This window comes from Leguminivora glycinivorella, chromosome 2 (assembly GCF_023078275.1).
Source record: "Leguminivora glycinivorella isolate SPB_JAAS2020 chromosome 2, LegGlyc_1.1, whole genome shotgun sequence".
NCBI lineage: Eukaryota > Metazoa > Arthropoda > Insecta > Lepidoptera > Tortricidae > Leguminivora > Leguminivora glycinivorella.
Window position 1 is genome coordinate 20,658,278 of NC_062972.1, and position 27,165 is coordinate 20,685,442.

At 41.2% G+C, this 27,165-nt stretch overlaps 1 protein-coding gene across 6 annotated transcripts in view; it reads right to left on the reverse strand.

The window, feature by feature from the left end:
* LOC125235865 (WD repeat-containing protein 44) overlaps window positions 1-27,165 on the reverse strand; it is a 36,087-nt gene that overhangs the window by 7,291 nt on the left and 1,631 nt on the right. The window contains exons 3-17 of one of the 6 annotated variants that reach the window (XM_048142493.1): window positions 26,667-26,788; window positions 25,639-25,727; window positions 25,353-25,442; window positions 24,058-24,154; window positions 23,932-23,951; window positions 22,536-22,654; window positions 21,703-21,817; window positions 20,718-20,834; window positions 18,929-19,040; window positions 18,265-18,416; window positions 15,657-15,780; window positions 12,840-12,959; window positions 11,281-11,391; window positions 9,133-9,213; window positions 7,292-7,493 (exon numbers count right to left, since the gene is read on the reverse strand). In XM_048142493.1, the coding sequence (XP_047998450.1) occupies window positions 7,292-7,493; window positions 9,133-9,213; window positions 11,281-11,391; window positions 12,840-12,959; window positions 15,657-15,780; window positions 18,265-18,416; window positions 18,929-19,040; window positions 20,718-20,834; window positions 21,703-21,817; window positions 22,536-22,654; window positions 23,932-23,951; window positions 24,058-24,154; window positions 25,353-25,442; window positions 25,639-25,727; window positions 26,667-26,788 (1,671 nt within the window). Of the gene's footprint in view, window positions 1-7,291; window positions 7,494-9,132; window positions 9,214-11,280; window positions 11,392-12,839; window positions 12,960-15,656; window positions 15,781-18,264; window positions 18,417-18,928; window positions 19,041-20,717; window positions 20,835-21,702; window positions 21,818-22,535; window positions 22,655-23,931; window positions 23,952-24,037; window positions 24,155-25,352; window positions 25,443-25,638; window positions 25,728-26,666; window positions 26,789-27,165 lie in introns of all 6 variants that reach the window. The other 5 variants (XM_048142486.1, XM_048142509.1, XM_048142516.1 and 2 more) reach the window with 5 other exon arrangements.

Genomic DNA, 27,165 nt, shown 5'->3' on the forward strand with positions numbered 1-27,165 from the left:
GCTATGGGAGTGATGATCACCGTTATCTTCGTCTATCTCGTCTGGAAAAGGATCCACAAGTGTCTGACGCAGAAGATCGAGCGCCAGGCGGCTGCTATGGTGATGCGCAGGCGTGCGTCCGTCTAAGGTGGCGGGCAGCGGCTGTCGTGGGGATTCCTGGAGCGCTGCGGATCGGCAAAGCAGTGTGAGTGTCCTACCACGAACTAAGTGACAAAGACTTTCATCGGACTACCGGAAAAATCATGTAAGTGTAGTGAAGTGACAAAGACTTTCATCGGCCTGCCGGGAAATCATGTAAGTGTAGTGAATTATTTTCCTATGGACTGTAGACCTTATCGTGTGGCGTTATATTAGCTTAAGGCTCGTTATAGTTATGCCAGATGTTTTAGAATTTTATAAGCGCATTAATTATTTTAAGGAATATTTGCTTAAGCTTGGGCCAGTTAGAAGAAGCGAGAAGTTAGGGCAGGAAAAATTTTCGGAAGCAAAGTCGGTTTATAACGAGTATAATGCCTATTTAGAGATTTATATTTCAAAGGTAGAAAAGGGGGAAGTGCCCCTCGACAATAAGGTACAACAGTATATTGCGGAAGTCGAAAGAGCATATGCTAAAATATTGCAACTGTTCGGGGAATCGCAACAATTAATTAATTCAAACATGGGTTCCAAATCGAATTTCGACTTGAAGACGGCAGTCTCTCTTTTGCCCGTCATGGATGATACTGAAAAGGTTTCTTTGCAATTAATCGACGCCATAGAGTTGTATGGGACAATGATAGTCGAAGCTGACATCCCGGTGTTGATAAATTTCGTTTTGAAAACACGTTTGTCTTACAATGCAAAACTGCGGTTAACAGGTACCTATACCACAGTAGCGAGTTTAATTGCAGATATGAAACTTCATCTGCTAACTCGGAGGTCGGATACCGCTTTGCAGAAACAGTTGCAGACGGCTAGGCAGGCGGGAAAGAGTATAGAGCAGTTCGGTAGAGATTTAGAGGATATTTTTGTCAAGCTGACAATTTCACAAGCCAATGGTGATTCGAGTGCTTACAGTGTTCTAAAACCCCTTAATGAAAGGCAGGCTATTCACAGGTTTACCAGTGGTTTGCGAAATGACCGGTTAAGTACGGTAATATCGGCTCGCAATTACACGTCTCTTAAAGACGCAATACAGGGTGCTAAGGATGAAGAGATTGCGATGACACCAACACCCTCAGAGCAGGTGTTCGCGGTGCGCGGTAGGGGTGCAAGAGCCCAAATAGCTTCGGGTCGTGGAAATGTATATTTCAACAGTAGGGTAGGTGCAGCGAGACACCCGCAGTACGAGTACAGGAAAACCGAAGGACGCGCTTCCTACTTGCCCAGAGGCAGAGGCGGTGGCGCTTTCAGGGGTGGTTTACGCGGCCATGGATATCGTAAGAGCTACGGGCATAATGGTAACGGTTTCGGACCCCGTAAGCCCCATAATAAGCAGTACGTAAACACGGCTCGTGAGTGCAATGACACGAACGAGTCACCAGCCAGATCGTCTGATCTTCAGTTTTTTCGTAACTAACACCTTACCTTATATTATGGCCTTCGGTAACGTGAATTCAGTTCAGCTTCACGTAAATGGAAAGTCGTTGACATGGCTATTGGACACCGGAGCGTCATTGAGTGCAGTCAAATATGGTTCGATAAGACCAACAGCTCCGATGATTCACCCACACACAACAAACGTAAATGGGCTAGGCGGTGTAATTACATCTGTTGGTTACAGCTATCTCGATTTATTTTATGAGACAAATGAATCATTTAGTCACAAATTTCATGTTTTTGAAAATTTACCGGTTGACGCGGACGGGATCCTGGGTCAGGATTTCTTAAAAAAATATAGAGGCAATATAGATTTTGAAACGGACGTTTTGAAATTGAAAAACGGTAACCGCACATCCTTTATACCGGTACACGTTTACTCTACACATAGCAGTAACGAACAATCATTCATTGAGTTACCTTCGCGAAGTGAAATTTTTGTAAAAGTTCCCATTAATGTCGCGGGAGATTTTGTTGTTTATGCCAGCGAAGTATGCGAGGGTATTTTCATAGCAAATTCTTTGTCTAGAAGTACGGATGGTAATTTGACTGTTAAACTATTGAACACGCGAGAGCAGGTTGTGAGGATTAAGTGTGTTACTCCCGAAATTAGGCGACTGGAGGAATTTGACGTTCTTAATTTTGATGAATGTCCAAATAACGCCGAAAGAGTGAAACTGTTGCTTTCTTTGTTAAAATTGAATTATTTAAATTCGGAAGAAAACGCCAGCATCTCAAGTATTTGCGCTAAGTTTGCCGATATTTTTCACCTACCAGGTGATAAGCTGAATACCATGAACCTTTACGAACAAAAAATCCATTTAAAGCCTAATGAATCTCCAGTTTACAGTAAGCCATACAGATTGCCTCACTCTCAAAAAGCGGAAATTAAAAAACAAATCGATCAAATGTTACGAGATGACATAATCGAAGAGTCCTATTCGGAATGGGCTAGTCCTTTGTTAATAGTACCTAAAAAAGCAGATTCCAGCGGGGAAAAGAAATGGAGGGTCGTAATTGACTACAGAAAAGTTAACGAGCGTATAGAGAATGACAAATTTCCATTACCGAATATTACCGAGATATTGGATTCACTGTCTGGTGCAATTTATTTCAGCACCTTGGACCTTAATCAAGGATACTATCAAGTAAAACTCGACCCTAAGAGTAGGCAATACACGGCATTTTTGGCTGATAAGCACTACCAAATGAAGCGCCTCCCAATGGGTCTAAAAACGAGTGCTAGTGCGTTTAGCAGAGCGATGACAGTTGCAATGACGGGTTTGAATTACTTACAATGTATCGTTTACCTTGACGATATTATCGTCATGGGACGAAATCTTCAGGAGCATAGCAAAAATTTAATAGACGTATTTTCGAGGCTGAGGAAAGTCAACTTTAAACTTAACCCACTAAAATGTACGTTTCTAAAAAAGGAAATTTTATATTTAGGCCATTTAGTTACGTCAGATGGAATCAAACCAGATCCAAGCAAAATTTTAGCGATTAAAAATTATCCAACTCCAAAAAATGAAGATGAAGCTAGAAGGTTCGTAGCGTTTGCGAACTATTACAGAAAATTTATTCCGAAGTTTGCCGAAATAGCTCAGCCAATAAATAATTTATTTAAAAAAACGTAGACTTTGTATGGACTAATGAATGTTCAGATGCATTTAATACCCTAAAAACAGCAATGAGTAACCCACCATTGCTACAATATCCTAACTTTTCAGAAGATAACGAGTTTAGAATACACACCGATGCGTCAGGGATAGCGATAGGCTGCGTTTTATCAAACGGAGATGGTTTACCTGTTGCTTACGCCAGTAGACCCCTGAACAAAGCGGAGAAAAATTATCCCACCATTGAGAAAGAGCTTTTAGCTATTTTGTGGGGAATAAAATATTTCAGACCTTATTTATTTGGACGACGTTTCAGAGTAATTACGGATCATAGGCCGTTAGTCTATTTATTTAACATGAAGGATCCCTCCAGCCGCCTAACCAAGTTCAAATTGTATTTACAGGAGTACGATTTTGTGGTAGAGTATTTGAAAGGTAAAGATAATGTGGCTGCAGACGCATTATCAAGGGTTGAGATAACTAGTGAACAGCTGAAAGACATGAGTGAAAGAGTTATGTTCGTAACAACACGTGGGCAAAAGAAGCGAATGGAAGAGAAAGAAAGGCAAAAAAATGCCGGCACTACGGATTTCCAAAACGGTTGGATTGATCACCCAAACGTGGCCGAAATTCTAAAAAAACCTAACAATTCAACACAATTAAGTTTTAATTCAGAAGAGTATCGCAAGTGTGCGAAAATGAATGATTGTATTTATAGCAGAAACAATACGTTTGTATATACACCCTCATTGTCACTTATTAGCGTTGCACCAGTATCCCTATCATGTATGAAACGAGCTTTCTTCATGAGGGAATTGGAAGCTTTCTGCAATATTATAAACATTAACGAAATATGCGTTATTAAAAACAAAGACAATGAAAAGATTATCAAAGAGCTAGCTCAACATATAAAAAATATAAGTAAGTGGTCCGGGCCACGACTATGTATTATAAAGGGTGCAAAAGAAGTAAAGAATAAAGATGACAGGCGAGTCATCATGAATGATTTTCATATCTTACCCACTAGCGGACACGCGGGTATGCGTAGGATGACGAATAATATAAAACGTCACTACTACTGGCCAAGCATGGAAAATGACATAAAAGCTTTTGTAAAAAAATGCGATAAATGCCAAAAGCAAAAATTCCATAAACACATAAAAGAACCGATGTCTATTACTACCACAGCCACATCGGCATGTGAAAAAGTGTATCTAGATCTAGTTGGCCCTTTAACTAAAGATAACAACGGGTATAGTTACATATTGACGATACAGTGCGAGCTCACTAAGTACGTATGGGCTTACCCATTACCCAATAAAGAGACCGAAACGGTCGCGCGAGCATTCGTTGAAGGTTTTATTTTACATTACGGCATCCCGCGCGAGATAGCAACAGACCGAGGTTCTGAATTTATTTCTTCAACTATGCGAAATACGTGTAAATTGTTAAAAATAAATCAGATACAATCCACGGCATATCACCATGAGAGTCTCGGTTCTTTGGAGAACTCTCATAAGGCCCTGGGAGCTTTCCTCAGAATCCAGACGGATAACCAGGCTCACGAATGGAGCAACTGGCTTCAATTCTGGTGCTTCAGTTATAACACGACTATGCATTCTGAAACTAAGTATACTCCTTCGAATTAGTATTCGGAAAACTTTGTAATTTACCAACTAATATAACTAATAATAATATAGATCCTGTGTATAACTTCGATGATTATCCGATAGCTTTAAGGTATAGATTGCAAAAGGCTCAGGAAGACGCCAGAAATAATTTAATTATGTCAAAGCAGTTAAGAAAAGAAAGATATGATAAAACATGTAATCCAATTAAGTATAAAATAGGCGATTTATTATTAGTGAAAAAAGAAGGACGTGAAAAAATGGACCCAGTGTATTTAGGTCCATACTCTGTTATTGAAGACATGGATGTTAATGTAAAAGTTTCTATAGGAAATAAACAAAATGTAATCCATAAAAATAGAACTATTCCTTATGTTATGTAACGAGTTATGCTAGTAATAAGTTAGTCATAATCATTGACTCATCGGTGCACCAGGTGTGCGTCACATTTCATTATATTATTGTTATCGTAACCTAAGAGAGTAATCACCTCACCATAATTATGAGCGTGTCGTATTATACAATAACACATAAAAGTGATTGACCTGTATTTTTATTGTAGGTTAATTTGAAAGTTTGTTAAACATGATTTTTTTTGTGTAATATTTTTTTTTTTTTCTAAAAAAAAAAAAAAAAAAAAAAAAAAAAATAGGGGGGAAGGTGTGATGTGTAAGCATACCTAATTAGATTAAGTAGGCTAGATGCTTTATATATGGAAACTGTATTACTCATAATGATCAGCTTATTCTATCTGTATTCTAATCGACATTACATATTGATGCCTTGGAGAGTCAACATGTGTTTCATTTATTAAACTCTACTACATCCCTACCGAATAGAACATGCACCAATAGCTTCGACCAATACACGGTGATAACGGTGGTTGATAACGGATAAGTGTGAAAAATTTTTCTTTTATATCTGTTTGTATGTAGTGTAAGTTCTAAAAATTTTTGTATTTGATGATCAACGCAAAATTGATTTGGAATTGTTAAATCTTGGTTAGGTTAGAAAATGAACGAGTGTTGTAGATCCTTAAATAAGAAATGATATTAAGTTTTAGTTGCATTCGCATCAATAAGAATGTGGTAATTTTATCAAAGTTTTGTTATTTTGTTAATTTTAGTCGATTCAAATGTTAAACCAATTAGACATGTAACTAAAGAAATTGGAATTGCCAAATTAAGTTAGAGTTTATAGTAATGATTGTAATAATAAGAAAAGAAAGGAAAAGAAAAGAAATAAAAAGAAAAGAACAAAAGAAAAGATACAAGTTTTGAATTATAAAATCAAAAAATACATAAAAGATGGAGGGAGGAGGGAAAAAAAAAAAAAAACTGGTCTAAAACGCAAAATGTCCAGGTATATTTAGGTACGTTAGGTTCTTTAGGTAGATATCTTCAAATGGCCGAAGGTCAAACTGCACAGAATTGGAGACCCGCGTATGCGGGGCTCCGTCTAATTCGCTTTAAAGTTAAGATAAAACGGAAAAATATTGTAGATATTTTGCGTTGTAGACCAGTTGCTACTAAGCCTCTTAACTTATCTTAATACTGATTTAAACTTTCACGATTTTTTCGAGGACAGCATAGTTGATTTTGCCAGTTAAGAACATTGCAGTCTCGAAATATATAGTACCTATGCATATTTAGGTATTTAATTAAATAGATAATTATAAACAAAATCTACCCTAAAGAGGCTCCTTAAACCACTTGAGGGTAATTGAAAACATTACTCGACCAAAATAAGGAGGATAAAAAGTGGCAGATCCGCTTGGTGTTATATTTGGTTGGTTAATCAACAAATGTTGTAACTAAATAAATAAATATTGGGAACACCTTACACAGATCAACTTAACCCCAAACCAAAGACATACTTATGTAACTCCGTATAGACAGAAAAAGTCTAAGAAAAAAACGTACCTCGGAACCATAGAGAAAAAGGTACGGCGGGCTAGATGGTGATACACCTTCAGGGTACTCTCGACTAGATGGCGCTAATATTAATATTTGACATTTTAACACATATCAAGCTAAGAATATGGGCCAAATTGTCAAAACTGAGGTTCAAAAGTTTTAAGCCTGTGTCGAGAGATGGCAGTGGTTGCGACTACACATTTTTCTTTGGCAGTAACTCTCTAGAAACTCGATCCTCTTTGCCCTAAACTAAACAAGGCTTGTTGTAACTATGGGTGCCAAGCGACGATATACATACTTAAATAGATAAATACATACTTATATACATAGAAAACATCCATGACTCAGGAACAAATATCTGTGCGCTCATCACACAAATAGATGCCCTTTCCGGGATTCGAACTCAGGACCGCGGCTCAGCAGGCAGGGTCACTACCGACTGAGCCAGACCGGTCGTCCTGTCCTGGGACTAAGGGAAAATGTACAAATTATTTGTTTACGCCATTTTAAAGACCTAAAAGTACAGAGTATAGACTTATCTACGAACCTGCACGTGACGAACGCATCCGTCGAAGTCGTAAGGCCCCTTGTGCGAGTTGGAGGCCTTCAGCTTGATGTTGTGCTCGCCTCGCACGTCATCCGCGATATCAGCGACATCCTCCTTGTGTCGTGCATGCGACACTTCCTGTGCCAGCGATTTTGCTGCGTCTACTGTCTTTTTCACTGTGCTGCCTAGGAACCGTTTTAGTCTGGAAATCAGTCAAGTAATAATTAAAGTTTGTAAAAAACATTCATAGCAGGCAGGCAAACACTGTCGAGTGATAAACCATAAAACGTCCGGCCGTCCTTTTCGCATTATTTGTAAGTGCGATAGGGAAGCACCGATGCGATTAAAGTTTATCCAACTACTTTGCTACGCCCGCAGGTTTTTGTGAGCAGCTGGGTAGCAGTGAAGCATTATATATTAAGGTATAGCCGAGTTGATCCTATACTTTTGATGATAAATGAGCGGTAATCATATTAAAATATTTTTGACAAACTTGCAATGAAATGTTGTAATTACGTACTTCAAATTAGGTCGGGAAGTACTACGTATCTGGAGCGCTGTGTGAGGATGTTATGTAAAGGAATTTCATAGTAATTTCCCCACCTAACGGCCTGGCCACGACATTGGTCTTAGTCTCACCGCTGTCGCGTTTAGACCAATGTCGTGGCCGGGCCGTAAGACTACAATGCTCGAGTGTTTTGTTTCTAAACGTCAAATTCTGACACAACGCCACAAAATAATTAATACTTACGACAACGCCATCATCAGAAAAAAAAACACGCAAAACAGTTTACATAGACGCTGGGACCCACTATTAATTTCTACTCTTCTTTGCCAGACTATAATGCGGTAAAACCTTAAAACGTTACCTCAAACAGATTTCAAAAAACGAATTTCACCGTTTAAAAGGTTACCTTAAACAGATTAAAAAAAAACTATAAGCGCGGAAATTAAATAAAAAAAAATATAATTATGTTTGGGTTTGCTCAGATTTATCAAATATTTTATCAAGAGCTTTTTCAAATTTCAAAATGAGTTCGAACAAAAGTGATGTGGATGTGGATTTAAAGTGTAGATACATCTCCGAAATTGCGAGCGGAGGCAGAAGTAGACATGAGTAACTTACTGCCCCCGAAATCCAAGGTAAGTTTTCAAGGTCAGTTTTTTAGCCTATTTCATTGCAAGGTTGAAAAAAGCACTATACACTGAAAAGGGCTTACAGGCTTCGTAGCACTATCCGGCTGAGCGTAGCCTACTCACCCTGTAAGCCCTTCTTTCCCAGCGTCTGAAGTAATGTACTATTAAGGGGAACAAAGATATTAATTAGACAAGAGTTATTTTACATGTTATTGACATCCTTAAGATGCGATGGTTAGCGAAACTCCCAACATAATGATATCAAAACAAACATTAGGTTTTCGGGAATGGTGGAATTAAATAAATTTCATCACACTCGCAATGTAAAAAATATGTAAATAGATGTAAAAAAGTTAAGTACGGTACAAGAAATTTCATTATTCCCTTGAGAGAACGATTTTTCTATATCTCACGCTCCGCCTGCGTGCAATAGCACATTTAAAGTGCGGGTGTGATGAAAAATAAATAAATATCTTCCCTTAAATTTAAAATTACGGAGGTTTAATAAGTTATCTGTCATCCATGACCAACTTACACAGGTGGTTTTATAAGTACATGTATGTATATGTATAATTTTTATCGAGGGGACAATTAAAACATAAGGGCCAAGCGGATATGGGTATTTATAAATGATCATTAAACCACTTCACAAATCTGTAAAACAGCACCGCAACAACACAGCCTTGTTAGTATCACACCGTCACCTGTTGTGGTTCACTTCGGGGACTATTTTCGTGTTTATACTGTCTTGCGAGTGACTTTTCACTAATGGAGTAGGGGGTGGCCTAAATTTATAATAAATTATTCAATAAAATTGTTTTTACAAAAATATAGATACCTATATTTGTATAAATTTATTATAAAGAGGAAGCGCTGGTAGCCTAGCTGTAAGTACGTGCGACTTTCGTTCCGGAGGTCGCGGGTTCGAACCCCGGCTCGCACAAATAAGTTTTTCGGAATTTATGTGCGAAATGTCATTTGATATTTGCCAGTCCCTTTTCGGTGAAGGAAAACATCGTGAAGAAACCGGACTAATTCCAATAATGCCAGTCGCTTTCGTAAAAACTAGTGCCTACGCCAAATCTTGGGATAAGTTGTCAAAGCGGACCCCAGGCTCCCATGAGCCGTGGCAAATGCCGGGATAACGCAAGGAGGATATAATTCTAAAGAAAAAGATGTCTAGTTAGCTGTTGGCTAAGTCGCAGCAAACTTGGGATCAGCAATACGAGGATCAAAGTGGAAGTACGAGATAACTTTTTCTAGGAGAAATTATTTAAATAACATAGTGCTTTGAACCAAAAGCAAAATAACCACTTAATGAATTATTATAACTTTAGTTTTAGTCCATGGTGGTCCCAATATGTCTGCCAGTGTTTATTTATCGTATTGCGTATATTCTCCTTCTCTACTTTAAAATGTTTCAAATGTCGGACTTCAGATATTCCATGGCACTTGTTGCCAGTATACAGCCCCCTGGATGTACAAATTGGAGAATGCAGTATGTAAATTAACAAAAACCATTTATTGAAACCCGTTAATGTTCAAGTCAGACTTAGAAACTTTTACTATGACACCGAAATCAAGAAAATATCTCTGACAGTTTCATAATAAAAAAAATAAAAAATATTAGGGACACCTGACACAGATCAACTTAGCCCCAAACTAAGCAAAGCTTGTACTATGGGTGCTAAGCGACGATATACATACTTAAATAGATAAATACATACGTATATGCATAGAAAACATTCATGACTCACACAAATAAATGCCCTTACCGGGATTCGAACCCAGAACCGCGGCTTAGCAGGCAGGGACACTACAGGCTGAGCCAGACCGGTCGTCAAATCATAGATAGTTAGATTGATATTTCCTATGGGAGAGTTTTTATTTTATTGCGCGCTTTGGGGGTTGGTTCCATAGTAAAAGTGGCTCAGAGTGATCTAAATAGTAGCGTCTTCCAGTAAATAGTTTTCGTTAATTTACATACTGTATACTAGGCGACATGGGGTGAAGCAACGCGTGTAATGGGACAAGTAGAGTCGACCCACGATAAGTTTGCAACAATTTTGACAGCCCCACCGGTGTAACTGTTATTTTAAACGTCAAACTTCGATGGCATGATAACGTTTACTTGACAATAAAACTACCGTGAGACACTGACATATTAAACATGTAAAATCGACTACGACGATCGATGACGACTACATAAAAAAAAAGGCATTCTGTTTAGTCCGTCAGTTAGATTGTCCAAAAATACTGAACACATATTTTTCGCTTTTTCTAATTAATGAAAAAATACAAAGATATAGAGCGTCAAAGTTCCGGAGTGGGGGCTTGTGACGTCACTTCTAAGTAAAAATTGTACCTAGGCGTGACGTCACGCGAAACTTCAACGCACTGTACCGTCGTCATTTTTCGTTTACGAGAAAAAAAGAAAAAATACGTGTCTAAAATTCTTTGATAATCTAACTAACGAACTAATTAATTTTTTTTAGTCGTCTCGCCTATTGTGAATGAAAATGCTCCTCGTTACGGAGCGAAACATGTCGAGCTATCTTCGACACTTTTACGTGAGTTACCAGATTTTGACATGTTTAATACGTTTGACCCTTACAGAGGCATGGCTATCAAAATCGTTGTAAACTTATCGTGGGATGATTTTATCTCTCGTCTATCGCTGGGTTACGGCTCAGCCACGACATTGTTCTAAGCGCGACAGCGGTGAGCGGCGGCCATACATTGAAGCGAGACACAGCGATGGGACTTGTCATTCGTACATATGGCCGCTCACCGCTGTCGCGCTTAGACCAATGTCGTGGCTGGGCCGTTATAGTGTAAAGAGAGTGACTCACTTTTCAGTCTTCTTCCGTATAGTGTTCTTGCTGTCGGCGGCCTGCTTGGCCTCCTTGCCGTCCTCGTCGCCGCCGCCCGTGCACACGCTCTCGCTCTCCTCGTCCGTCTCCCTGGATCATATCAATTATATCTATCAAATACCATGCTAAAGGGGTCATAAGATGATCATATGTGTGTTTAGTAAAACGTCCCACTTTGTCGGTTACCAGTAAGGACGTAAGACGCGCCCCGGACGCTTGAGGCGCGCGCCGCGTCGCCTGGGGGCGCGTCCTTTCTATACAAAATGTACTGAGGAGACGTTTTTTAAATTACGCTCGGGCGGCGTGGTGCTGACGTCCGTTCCGCGTCTTAAGACATGCGTCGCCTGTGTGGATTCCCGCTAAGGCGAGATCTTGTATTTTTATATGACTAAACTGACAAAGCGGCTTTATAGCAATCGACAAAGTGGGACGTTTTCTCGTACACACTTACATGTAAGTACCCTACTAAACAGTTTATACCTATAAGATACTGCGAGACTTCGTAAACATTTTTTGATGTGGTCTGTTTGAGACAGTTGCTGCTGCTTGGCAAAGTTGTGTTGTGGGACAAAATACCGTCAAATATTGTAAAAGGTTCCAACGTTTTATAAGAAACAATTACCATGGGGGACCCGGACATTTGGGAGGCATGTGTGGGGCCGAAGCCAACAGCACAGAGGCCCTTTCAGACAATATTATAACATAACATTGACTAAATTGACTTGAAAATGTTTTACTTGACCAAAAATATAAAAGCAAGCATAAAAAATATTAAAAAATAATTAATAGTTTAATTAGTTATTAGTTATTTTATATGCTTGTTGTCAAATAAATTATGAAACAAGATATTGTTAATTTTCAAAAATTCTAGTGTAAGTATAAAAAAACCACACCACTCGTGATATGTAGGTACATTAAACGAAAACAAAACAGTACACAGATGAACAAAATAGATACACACTAACAAAAACAGACAACCAAAATGCACATTAGATGAAGTGTAACTAGTAAAAACAGTGACCGCTAGAAAACCCAAAACTATCGGTACTAACCAACGAAGAAACATACTTTTATACTAAACTGCTATACATACAAATAAAATTCTAATTCATAAGCAAGTTATTTAATAAAATGTCTTGTCAGTCGGATAAAAATACAATGTGTATACCTACGAGTCAGGGCAGTAATTCAGTATACCAGGGCAGTAGTGCTTGAATATTTCGTATAGTTTAAAAGCCACGATACCTAAATAAAAGTTGTTAGTGCTATTATATATCGTTGATGATCGAGTTTATTTTTCATTAATTTAATTAAAATGAATTTCTGTAATGATTCTCTTCTCTTACTTTGCAATTTGCATATTAACATCCTCATGTACTTGGATGTATTTGTATATACTGCGAAGTCTGCGAATATGAAATGTACCAATACTGGATCGGATAGTTCCCAACCGAATCACTGCGCAAGGATTTCTTAACATAACCATATTGAATGATCTCCGTAAATATAAATAAAATGAAATTGAAACAAAAGTAAACCTAATATTAATACTGAAGTCAGAATCCGCAGGTGGGATTCCCATTTCGACCGGCGGCGTCAGAGACTTTCTTGAGAACACAGAGAGACGCTTGCGCCACGACTTTTGCGCCAGTTCCAAGCTGAAAATGTATTTAAACCAATATTGCCATTCGATTCGATTCTAACAGCACTACAAATTCCCGATTAAACTAAATATGATTTTTACAGAATATCATATAGATTAAAAAGAAATATGGTCAGTCGACATTAACAATAAAAGCTTTTTAGAGGCCATCGTCTAATAGTAAAAAAACTAACTTGACAATGATGCTGATGTCTGTATGGTATAGTAACTTAGAATCAGAACAAACAGCGTTACTTTGTTTTTTGAATGTTATAACCTGTCGTATTTTAAAGAACAAAAACGCATTTTTTTATGAATTCGAATCCGGAAGTGCCGGCGCCATATAATGCGATGTGTAACATAGGGTTTACCCTTGAATCGCCGACAGACACTTGTTCGAATATAATTTCAAAGACAACGTTTCAAATAATTTCATTTCATCGACAGTTCATATCGTAAAACAATGGATACAAGTAAAATCAAACCGTAGACTTTTATTTCGTGGATAAGTTATTCTGAGTATACTTTTTATCATGGTATTTCGTTTCGTGTTTTTTCATTTCATTTTATTTTACATTGAATACAATTCATTACGCATAATATTATTTTAATTATGATTATTTTTTAAATTATACAATTTGTAAACTGTTTGTTTGGTCACAGTTCTAACCTAACCTAAACCTACTTTTAAAAAAGTTGGTTGTTGTCTAGAGTCGCGGTTCTAACCTAAACCTACTCTGTAAGCAGTTTGTTTCTGTGTGATCACAGTTCTAACCTAACCTAAACCTACTCTTTGTTTTTGTGTGTGGTCACAGTTCTAACCTAACCTAAACCTACTCGGTAAGCCGTTTGTTTCTGTGTGAGCACAGTTCTAACCTAACCTAAACCCACTCTGTAAGCTGGTCTTTTGTGTGTGTGGTCACAGTTCTAACCTAACCTAAAAGTACTTTAAAAGCCGTTCATGGTTTTGTAGCATCGCAGTTCTAACCTAACCTAAACCTACTCTAATATAGGATTTAAGCCAATGGTCATAGTTTAATTATGGAAGTATGTGCCACGATAAAATCGACAATTTGAAGTTTCCTAATAGGAAGTTTTGTAATAATACATCGAATAAATGAATTGCGATGTTTTGTAGTTCTGCTATTTGAAGTACTTTGAAACGAATCAGCGATGAACAAATATTATTTGAATAGTATTTATGATAACTAAGAAAATTTCAAATAAATAGTTGTTGAAACAGAATTACTCGAAACAATTTTACTCGAACTAAACTTTCGATGATTTGTTGTCGAAGAAATGATAGTTAACTAACTATCATTTCTAACTAACTAGTTTACAACTAACTAGTTGTATTGGGCATTTTCCGCAAGTCGACATCCATTGTGCCTATTTTGCGTGAAATAGACGGGGTAGCACTACTCCAGAAGAAGAAATGATATTCGATGAAAAGTTTGTCGGCGAAACAAGGGTACACCGTAACATAGCTAATTAGGCCAATGGCAGGGGCCCAAATGGGTAGGTATTTTTTGACCCATTTTGTTTAATTTAACATAAATATTAACGAGCTATTAGCTGACAAAAGCTACATGACTACTTCGGTTAGTATCAAAAATATGGGCGTATAAGCGTCCCTATCGCACTATTTGTAAGTGCGATAGGGACGGCCTGATGTTTTATCATTTATCGCGCGACCATGCTTGCCTGCTAGGTTAAATTAATCCATAGCATAGCTGTCATATTTATATTTATTACATACATACATACAACAGACACCATCACTCTTGTATCCCATTAAGGGGTAGGCAGAGCACATGAAACTACTCAAGTGCCAAACAATTAAATAATCTGTATTAGTGACTTTGCGTAGAAACAGAAAAGTGAACAACAGGCCTACTGTGTAATTCCCATTTGTATTATTTTTCTATGCCAAGGGCTAATACAATGGTCAAAGTATTTTACAGATATTGCCAGCATATGTTTTTCTGCAAATTACTAAAACTGTTCCAAATTCTACATTTTTGTTTTCTTATGTTATGACCAGGCGGTCTAGCATAACTGGCGCTGTCGCGAGCGAGTCCATACTTGAAGTCGCGCTTGATGCATGGACTCACGCGCGAGAACGCAAGTTGTACATACTAAACCGCCTGGATGACAAAAGAGCCTAGAGTAGAGATGCAACGAATAGTTGTTTGACCGGATACCGGATACCGAATATTCGGCCTAACCATCGGCCGAATATTCGGTATCCGGCCGGCCGGCCGCCGAATATTCGGACAGCTGAATTTTACCTACAATATCTACAATTTAAGCAGGGAGCGGGCGCGTCGTGCAGGTTTTGACTTGTTTCGTAGTGAACTTCGCGCGGAGTCCGTTTTTGTTTAAATGTTAACTTTTTTAATAATAAAGGGCTTTTAAATAATATAATAACCGTAACTGTTTTTTTTTTACATTTAATTTGTTTACTCCAAAATCATTCAATCAAAAATAGCACATCCGGTATCCGGCCGGATAGTACGTCACTATCCGGTATCCGGTCGAGTATTAAAATAAGGGCCGAATAGGCCGGATACCGAATAGTAACCGAATATTCGGTGCATCTCTAGCCTAGAGACAATGAAAGCCTACGCTAGCACCATCTATGCAAACCTTTGACAGTTTGCCCCCATTGTTATATCCACTGCTAAAGTTGTGTATGTGTTTTCATAGTTACCTCGCATTTTCGTCGTCATTAGCACGCCCTATGTACTCCGACGTGAGTCTCATGATGTGAAGACTCAGCGGATTGATGCACTGAGGTATTTTGTGCTCCGCCACGCTTAGAGGCACCCTTTCACCTGTTGGTTATAATTTAAAGTTAAAGTCATGAGTTGTATCGTATATCCACATTATAAAGAATATTTGAGTCTGATCGAAGCCTTAAGGGTTGACTGAGATGAGCAGTTTACCGGGTAGACAGATAGAACGAGCTGCCTCGTGAACAAATTGCCACGGTCTTTCGATTAGGCGGTAGAGACTTGCCTCGTCCAAGGCAATGCGGCCGGGGCATAGGCACATATGTATATAAACAATACAGATATACCAAGTAGTTTCGTAAGGCAAATCACTCGTGGGGCAGCTTGTTCTACGTGAACTCACTTTTTGCCGATTATAGCTACATTCCGTCTGCATGAAGTAAGTCAGTGAGTCAGCTGGTGCGTAGTGAAAAACGATTCTTAGAAAAAAGTCGCCAACTGAGGAGCACTCAGAAACTATATTTAACTGTCTGTCTGTCTCAAGTCAGACTTGGCCGGTACCTGTGTCCAGGTTGAGCACGGTGACCTGTTCGAGTATCTGCATGTCTGTTAAGCGCTGTCCCGACGTGGAGTGAGTCGGCAGCGCCAAGCCGAGCTACTCTTCACAGTGGCTCCCTCTGACTACACAGCACTGACCTGTGTCCAGGTTGAGCACGGTGACCTGCTCGAGTATCTGCATGTCTGTTAAGCGCTGTCCCGACGTGGAGTGAGTCCGCAGCGCCAAGCCGAGCTACTCCTCACAGTGGCTCCCTCTGACTACACAGCACTGACCTGTGTCTAGGTTGAGCACGGTGACCTGCTCGAGTATCTGCATGTCTGTTAAGCGCTGTCCCGACGTGGAGTGAGTCCGCAGCGCCAAGCCGAGCTACTCCTCACAGTGGCTCCCTCTGACTACACAGCACTGACCTGTGTCCAGGTTGAGCACGGTGACCTGCTCGAGTATCTGCATGTCTGTTAAGCGCTGTCCCGACGTGGAGTGAGTCCGCAGCGCCAAGCCGAGCTACTCCTCACAGTGGCTCCCTCTGACTACACAGCACTGACCTGTGTCCAGGTTGAGCACGGTGACCTGCTCGAGTATCTGCATGTCTGTTAAGCGCTGTCCCGACGTGGAGTGAGTCGGCAGCGCCAAGCCGAGCTACTCCTCACAGTGGCTCCCTCTGACTACACAGCACTGACCTGTGTCCAGGTTGAGCACGGTGACCTGCTCGAGTATCTGCATGTCTGTTAAGCGCTGTCCCGACGTGGAGTGAGTCCGCAGCGCCAAGCCGAGATACTCCTCACAGTGGCTCCCTCTGACTACACAGCACTGACCTGTGTCCAGGTTGAGCACAGTGACCTGCTCGAGTATCTGCATGTCTGTTAAGCGCTGTCCCGACGTGGAGTGAGTCGGCAGCGCCAAGCCGAGCTACTCCTCACAGTGGCTCCCCCTGACTACACAGCACTGACCTATGTCTAGGTTGAGCACGGTGACCTGTTCGAGTACCTGCTTGTCTGTTAATCGCTGTCCCGACGTGGAGTGAGTACACAGCGCCAAGCCGAGCTGCTCCTCACAGTGGCTCCCTCTGACTACACAGCACTGACCTATGTCCAGGTTGAGCACGGTGACCTGCTCGAGTATCTGCATGTCTGTTAAGCGCTGTCCCGACGTGGAGTGAGTCGGCAGCGCCAAGCCGAGCTGCTCCTCACAGTGGCTCCCGCTGACTACACAGCACTGACCTATGTCCAGGTTGAGCACGGTGACCTGCTCGAGTATCTGCATGTCTGTTAAGCGCTGTCCCGACGTGGAGTGAGTTCGCAGCGCCAAGCCGAGCTACTCCTCACAGTGGCTCCCTCTGACTACACAGCACTGACCTGTGTCCAGGTTGAGCACGGTGACCTAGCTGCTCGAGTATCTACATGTCTGTTAAGCGCTGTCCCGACGTGGAGTGAGTCGGCAGCGCCAAGCCGAGCTACTCCTCACAGTGGCTCCCTCTGACTACACAGCACTGACCTGTGTCCAGGTTGAGCACGGTGACCTGCTCGAGTATCTGCATGTCTGTTAATCGCTGTCCCGACGTGGAGTGAGTTCGCAGCGCCAAGCCGAGCTACTCCTCACAGTGGCTCCCTCTGACTACACAGCACTGACCTGTGTCCAGGTTGAGCACGGTGACCTGCTCGAGTATCTGCATGTCTGTTAATCGCTGTCCCGACGTGGAGTGAGTTCGCAGCGCCAAGCCGAGCTACTCCTCACAGTGTCTCCCTCTGACTACACAGCACTGACCTGTGTCTAGGTTGAGCACGGTGACCTGCTCGAGTATCTGCATGTCTGTTAAGCGCTGTCCCGACGTGGAGTCGGCAGCGCCAAGCCGAGCTACTCCTCACAGTGGCTCCCTCTGACTACACAGCACTGACCTGTGTCCAGGTTGAGCACGGTGACCTGCTCGAGTATCTGCATGTCTGTTAAGCGCTGTCCCGACGTGGAGTGAGTCGGCAGCGCCAAGCCGAGCTACTCCTCACAGTGGCTCCCTCTGACTACACAGCACTGACCTGTGTCCAGGTTGAGCACGGTGACCTGCTCGAGTATCTGCATGTCTGTTAATCGCTGTCCCGACGTGGAGTGAGTCCGCAGCGCCAAGCCGAGTTGCTCGTCGCCCGCGGAGCGGCGCCGGCCGCCGTCCAGCGACTCTGAGTTGCTTCGTCTGAAAATAATCACATATTTAGTACGGTTAGCTCCATAAATGTCTATACACCTGTATTCAATACTTTTGAACCTTCTTCTCCAATAAAATTCCCACACATGGATCCGTGTCTAAGCATAAGAGGGGTTAAGAGACGTGACTGTAAACAATAGGGACCGAAAGTAAACCCTTTAAGGCATGAGCCGAATTCCAATTGAGATAAAGTTCAAAATCAGATGCCTCTTGCCTCCCGCGGCTTAAGCTTGACTTTTACACGACTAACGACCCGGCCACGACATTGGTCTAAGCGCGACAGCGGTGAGCGGCAGCCATACATTGGAGCGAGACACAGCGATGGGACTGTTCATTCGCACGTATGGCTGCCGCTCACCGCTGTCGCGCTTAGACCAATGTGTGGCCGGGCCGTAAGGGTTCACATTTGACATTGACGTTATCTAAACTTGACTTTGGGTATAGAGTTAGCAAGCAGCAAGTACTTCATAAAGTTTACACACGTTCGAACATGATGTTACCTGGTGTTCCCGCCCAAGCTACTGTGTCCTGTAGAGAGCTGCGAGCGTCCCTCGCTATGTGTTCGCGACCCACAGCGCTGTTCATCGTCCGCCGGTCGCACCACGTAGTCACCTGGAAACAAACCTTATGGTAAAATCACAAGGTACATTTAAACTGACTCCTGTCTGATTCTGATTAGTATTGAGTGTGTAGGATGCAGGAAGCCAGATGCTTGTTTTTTGATTCAACAATAGCTATTTATGCAACAAGTGCGGAAATCATCTTTACGCACATGTTTCATACAATGCTTTGCTATTGATTTTATGTTACTGATGAGCGCGGCAAAATTCTACTTAACGCACTGTTTTTTATGGGACTAATCAAAATTGAACAAAAGCTGAAAAGTAAAAAGCACTAGTGCGGAAAAGTACTATATTTCGTACGATTTTGCATTATAAAAAACGCACTTTTCGAGCACATTCATTGTAAATAATTATCACTGCGAATTGAGTATATTACCAACCTACCGCTGTTTTATAGTTGAAGTACCTCTGACCGCCTCCTTAATGTCGAGTGTGGACTCGGGAGGCCTCTGCCTCATAGAGGCGCCGGTACTGCTACGGGACGACGCGCGCGATTCGTGACTCATTGAGGATTTGTCGTTGCAAAGAGGGTTTCATTATGGCTATTAAGTTTTGTTATTATAAGACTGTTTTATAGTTGAAGTACCTCTGACCGCCTCCTTAATGTCGAGTGTGGACTCGGGAGGTCTCTGCCTCATAGAGGCGCCGGTACTGCTACGGGACGACGCGCGCGATTCGTGACTCATTGAGGATTTGTCGTTGCAGAGAGGGCTTCATTATGGCTATTAAGTTTTATTATTATAAGGCTGTTTTATAGTTGAAGTACCTCTGACCGCCTCCTTAATGTCGAGTGTGGACTCGGGAGGCCTCTGCCTCATAGAGGCGCCGGTACTGCTGCGGGACGACGTGCGCGATTCGTGACTCATTGAGGATTTGTCGTTGCAAAGAGGGTTTCATTATGGCTATTAAGTTTTGTTATTATAAGACTGTTTTATAGTTGAAGTACCTCTGACCGCCTCCTTAATGTCGAGTGTGGACTCGGGAGGCCTCTGCCTCATAGAGGCGCCGGTACTGCTACGGGACGACGCGCGCGATTCGTGACTCATTGAGGATTTGTCGTTGCAGAGAGGGTTTCATTATGGCTATTAAGTTTTGTTATTATAAGACTGTTTTATAGTTGAAGTACCTCTGACCGCCTCCTTAATGTCGAGTGTGGACTCGGGAGGCCTCTGCCTCATAGAGGCGCCGGTACTGCTGCGGGACGACGTGCGCGATTCGTGACTCATTGAGGATTTGTCGTTGCAGAGAGGGTTTCATTATGGCTATTAAGTTTTGTTATTATAAGACTGTTTTATAGTTGAAGTACCTCTGACCGCCTCCTTAATGTCGAGTGTGGACTCGGGAGGCCTCTGCCTCATAGAGGCGCCGGTACTGCTGCGGGACGACGTGCGCGATTCGTGACTCATTGAGGATTTGTCGTTGCAGAGAGGGTTTCATTATGGCTATTAAGTTTTGTTATTATAAGACTGTTTTATAGTTGAAGTACCTCTGACCGCCTCCTTAATGTCGAGTGTGGACTCGGGAGGCCTCTGCCTCAGAGAGGCGCCGGTACTGCTGCGGGAAGACGCGCGCGATTCGTGACTCATTGAGGACTTGTCGTTGCAGAGAGGGTTTCATTATGGCTATTAAGTTTTATTACTATAAGGCTGTTTTATAGTTGAAGTACCTCTGACCGCCTCCTTAATGTCGAGTGTGGACTCGGGAGGCCTCTGCCTCATAGAGGCGCCGGTACTGCTGCGGGACGACGTGCGCGATTCGTGACTCATTGAGGACTTGTCGTGAGCTGCAAATTAATTAAGAATAAACTTTGTGAGACCTTTGACTTGTAAAGTTTGTGTGTGTTATCAAATAGGATCGAGTATTATAGAGTTACTGTCAAAGTAAAATGTATAATCACAGTGCATAGACTGCCATCTCTCGACACAAGCTTAAAACTTTTGAACCTCAGTTATGACAAATTGGCCCATATTGTTAGCTTGATATGTGTTAAATATTGTCATATAATGTCAAATATTAATATTAGCGCCATCTAGCCGAGCGTTCCCCAAAGGTGTAACGCCATTTAGGCCACCGTACCTTTTTCTCTGGGACTCTGAGGTACGTTTTTTTCTTAGACTTTATCCGTCTATACATACATACATACATACATACAATCACGCCTGTATCCCATAAAGGGGTAGGCAGAGCACATGAAACTACTTAAGTTTCAGGGCCACTCTTGGCAAATAACCAATAAACCGTCTATACGGTTAAACATATATGTCTTTGGTGTTATACACACAACTGTATATCAAATTGAGCTGCCACATTTTCATGTTCGTCATTTGGGATTGTAACTGTTAAAAGATGAAGTGTTCTTCAAATCGTGGCAACATTAAAGACATGTCTTCCGGTCTGCAGAATTTAAACTATTTAACTATTATAGTCGCAATATTTACTGTTTGGGGTAATACGAACCCACGCCCATTGGATCACTAGCCCAGTGCCCTTCCATCTGAGCTACCAAAGCGCCAAACAACACCTATCCCATCCTAAAATTTATTTATTGCTAAGCTTATACTAGTAGTAGCATAGTTTGCAAACGTTTTGTGCTTTAATTCTAGATCTAAAACATAGCTCCTAATATTAATATAAATGAACAGTGATCTCACCATATTTGGAAGTGGAGAGTTCTAGCGAATCCTGGAACTCTCTCGTGAGAGACTCGATGGTGCTCGCGGGGCTCGGCAGCGCCATGCACTGGCTTACGGAATTAGGTAGTGGAGGCTGAAACAACCGCACTTAATAAGGTAAATGATGAAATATTGACGCAGATTCACCAAGAGAACTTCTCAAAAGTTCGAGAAGGGTTCAAAAAAGTGTGTCATATACGAATAATACCGATAAAAAAAAAAATACCGATACCCGCAAGACATAAACAGGTTAGTAATCTCAAATTAACCTTTGTCAAATTGATAAAATATTAATCTGATATAATAACCTGATTTTTCTCATAAGTAGGTACAATTTGTATAAGTACAAATTAAAATGGAGTTTTGAACTCTTATTTCTAGAATAGTTCAAAACTCGATCGAATTAAAGGAAATTAGTCGCGGTCTTACGAGGTGATTTTTTGCTAAATATGCACCTAGACCGATAAGGAATCGAGCTTGGCTCTCCTTTTGGCAACGGTAGTCTTCGTTTGTGCAGACTGCACACAATGAGGTTGTCGTCATCCGCCGCTGACAGCGACTTAAAGCTGCTGTTAGCCTCTGGAACCTGTTTTTTTGTATACCACGTCGGTGGAAAATAGGTATACGGTCCGCCTGATGGAAAGCGGTCATCGTAACCTATGGACGCCTGCAACTGAAGGGGTGTCACATGCGCGTTGCCGACCCATTAGAAACTTGTACACTCCTTTTTTGAACAACCCTCAGGGAGCTCATTCCACAGCCGGAGCGTCCGCGGGAGGAAATTCCTTTTGTTATAGCTGGTATGAACGCACCTCGACCGACAAGGAATCGAGCTTCCTCCTTTCGTAGCGGTAGTCGTCGGTATCGTTTGTGCACACGCTGAGATTGTCGCCGTCGGCTGTAGACAGCGATTGAGAGCCGTGCAGTTTGCCTGCAACAAATGTGGACTTTGGGACTCTTTCACTCTTTAAAAGGCATAACTAAGTTATTTTACTGATTCAAACTTTCACGATTTTTACACATATTTAAAATTGCAAACGGGACTTAATCGCGTATTTACTATGTTTTAAACACTAACATAATGCAAGAAGAAACAAATATCGCAGGTTGAAAAACCGAATATCGTGAGTGTTGTGTGTCGACAAGGTGACATCCCTAGTGCACAAACTGTTCAAGTGGGTAGTCAGGACCAAGTGCGGGTAGTTCGAAAAACTCGTACAGCTAGAAGATGTTGATGTCAACTTCAGCCAGTCTGCTCCGAGACCACGGGGACAATGCCGTCCTTGAAACGTCGGAGGTTAGTGTTTAAAACATAGCAAATACGCGATTAAGTCCCGTTTGCAATTTTAAATAAGTTATTTTAAATTGATATCAGTTTTAAATATGTTAAAATTGGTGTGAATAAAATTGCGCAAATTTAGAATAAAATTCAAATAAGGACGTTTATAACTGAAATCTCAATGAAAATTTTGATATGAAGGTCCTTATTGCAGATAAAACATAAAGACTTTTTCTATGGTAGTTGCATTGATCACGCTGCTTTTAAAACAGACTTCTTGTTGGCATCCACGTGCCCATCGCTTACTGACTCAGAACTACGTCGTCAAGTAGGTACTAAGGTATATCGTAATCCTGCAAAGGATTCGTATAGGAGGTGCAAGCACTAATTGCTCACCCTTAGAGTTGGTCAAAAGGCGCCTAGCCTTATCAGAGATAACATACACTAGAGAAATTTCGTCGGGTACCACGGCGGGCGGGTGGTCTAGTGGTGAAGACGTTAGCCGCGTAAGCTGAAGACCCGGGTTCGATTCCCGGCTCGGCCACCAGTGGGCCTTGTCGTTTTTTCTTTCGTGTATGATATCTATTTAAATTTATAATTTATATATAGTAGTGTGACTACTGGAAAAAGAACAAATCAAAAAATATTCAATAAAATAATTTGATTTGATCCCTAGTTGTAGGTACTAAGGTTTTTATCACGCGCCTTTTTGCAACGCGGCGGCGCCGGCGGCCGCGGTGATTACACTACCAACTTAGTTCACTGCTACTGTTACAAGTCTACACCATCGCCAGAACAGTACTCACACGGATCTAGCGGCGAACCGATTCTTGCCTCATAACCGCTTTATTTCTAACTTCCGCGCCCCTTTCTAGTCCGTTCCTAGCTGACACAGGGCTACGATAACACAGTAGGAACTCAGTACTCACGGGGTTTCTTGCGGCGCGGCCGATTCTTGTCTCATAACCACTTTCTTTCTAGCTTCAACGTCCCTAGCTAACATATTACTACGTTAACACAATACTCAGTACTCACGGGGTTTCTTGCGGCGCGGCGGCGGCAGCGGGCCTGCCGGCGCAGTAACGACGCTACCGGCTTGCTTCACGCTGCTCGCCTTCGTACTGGCGATCACGTCAGGCTCCATCGCTAGCACTGACACAGGGTTAATGCGTTAGCATAGCATTACATTTTACACATGGACAGTATGGACACGATTACGGAATAAAGCGTTTTTTAATCCCATAAACTAAACATAAGCTAAACTAGAGACAAAAATAAAGACAAACTAGAAGTCTGAATAATTAGCGACTGAAAAATACCTGACAGGCAAGCATGGTCGCGCGATAAATGATAAAACATCAGGGCATCCCTATTGCACTTACAAATAGTGCGAAAAGAACGGCCTGAGGTTATATCGTTTATCACGCGACCATGCTATCGGTTTTAGGCAAAAAAACTTGACTTGTTTTAGTTTTAGCATCTCGTACCTATAGCTAATAAAGATAATTATTTACATATGTTACAGAGTACCTATTGCTATCTATTTCATGAAAATAAGAACAGGTAATTGAGATACAGAAGAAATCGACGACAAGTACTGGGACAGATATCACATAAAGTACCTAACGTTGAACTGCCATCACCAAAAATGTACAATGCAAGCCATATGTTTAGTACGATAATAAGATATTATAATATAACATACATACTTATTGAAATGTAAAAGTTTCGTTTATTGAGTTTTAAAGAACCCAATTCCGTCAACCGATTTTACATCTTATCATCATACCACGTAACAGAGGCAACGAAAATATTAATAGGGTTAAAGTACAAACAAATAACAAATATTCTATAAAGTACCTAGGCACAATGGATTGGTTACCCATTACTTTAACATACGTTAAAGTTTTGTGTACAGCGAGCGGCAAAGTTCAAACACAGTTCCTCAATTTTTATTTCTCAATTTATGCATGTACCTAAACCCGTCAAAAGTCCACTCCCCTGTCGCTAGCCTTGCCAGCTACATTTTGTAGTCTGTAAATTATTGTATGGATAGCTTCCAGACTCTACCAACTTTTTGCATTTATGCGTCGCTATTGACTTCCGACAGAAAATGAATTGAAATCTCTATACAATGAGGCTCAATGAATTGAAATCTCGATACGAGTTACCCTAATTTCTAGCTCACTAGTGATATTCATGATTTGACTTGTACAAGATTAGATTCAAGTAAGTCAAACTTGCTCAAGGGTGCCTAATTATTTGGCAATTTTTTTGTACCCCCATTGTAGTTGCTACCCAGCCTGTCCCAAAGTGTCTGAAAATAAACGGAATAATGAAACAAATTTACCATTCTGTGTTCTGTCCACTGGCACAGGTTCCTCAGGTGTGTTAGTTTCCCGCGGCGGCGCAGACGCCTGTGCCACTTCGCGAATGTTCGCTGAAACAGCACATTTTAATACAATTCTATAGTACCTAGTCTTGAAGCAAATGTCTTTACAAATAGGTAGCAATAATAAAATGAATATTTAGCACACTATTGTCAATAGCTCAATAATTAAATAATTCATTTGATTTCTGTAGACCAAATAAAATCGTGATTGTATGACAGATAGTCAAACATATACAATACTCACGATGTGAATCCGAAGCGCCACTGAGTATCCTTCCAATGCGGCCCAGAGATGTCATACTTTGAAGGCTCATTGTGTCATGTGCTATAACCCTGCAATTGTAAAAAATATATCAGTCTCGCTTCCGCTACAAAACGCCATCGGCCGCTTACAGTGTCACATGGTACGCCGTGTCACAACAGTTACTAAAAAGAGGTATTGGTGTGGTGTTCTTCAAACGTCAATCTTGGCGTCTGGACTTCGTACAAACAGACGCTGAGGTCAGACATCAGGTATAGCATAAAATAGCAGACCATAACCTTCAAGACAAGATAGAAACTACCCTGTACAAGTATGAGTCCTATGAATACCATACTTATCGAGCCCTTGGAATACCTACCTTAATCACCTTAATGGAATACATGAATGTTACAGGTAACATTGCACGAACACACGTCCTTTGGCGATTGAGTCACAGCAAAGTACTAACCATTTTATTCCAACATATAAACAGTGAACATTTGTGTTAGTGAACTATCAGTGATCAGTGATTTATAGTGGACTATCCCGAGGGAAAGGCATGTTAGTGGAGATGCTATTGCAATGTCTTGTATGGGAACCCTGCAGTTTCTGATTAAGCACTAAGACTTGGCACAGTCGTTGTTGTGGCCCTGAGTAGATTAAGACCGGGAGGCATCGAGAGCCCCCTTCAGTTAGGAGGCTAGCGCCGCCGCGCTTCCTTTGAAACCATATTTCTCTAAAACTATACAAAATATCATTTTCGGATAAATTAAGGACGAGGAATTCATTTTTGCAATAAGTCCTTTAAAACAAAAATACAAAATAAAATGGGGAAACCATCAGACCATGCAGGGTGTTGAGCAATAGCATATAGCACTATGTAGTGTATTGAAATATGTGGGTACTTCAACAAAACCAGTCTGGATTTGTCAGGCACGCAATCACATCTGCTCTCCCTAATTTCGGCGATATGTCCGCGATATAATAAATTCAATAAAAATTATAAAGTGGGTGTTAAGATTGTTGCTTACTTGAACGGCTGTGTGACATCTGTGAAGGAGTGGTGATCGGCAGCGGCGTCAACCGTGTCGTCATCCTCATCTGTCTGCATGCAGCGCCGTAGCTCCTGGAACCGCCGACGCCCTTGCACCACCTAGTATAAATTTTATTCCACATGAAAAACAAGATAAAATTACCTGTTGGAAATGTATATCCTACGCAACTTGCCGCCTGTTACTGACTTCAAGCTGAAATGGATTAGAAGCTCAAAACCTTATTTTCCATTAAAATTGCAAACTACAGTCAAAGCCACTTTGTAACAGGTTAGGCAATGTTGTAATTACTTTTTTTTTCATAGTTTAATAAATCGTAAAAACAAAAAATTGTTTTACAAAAGCGCTGGTGGACTAGCGGTAAGAGGGTGCGACTATCGATCCGGAGGTGGTGGTGGGTTCGAACCCCAGCTCGTACCAATGAGTTTTTCTGAACTTATGTGCGAAATGTCACGTATTGCGTATTGCCAGTCGCTTT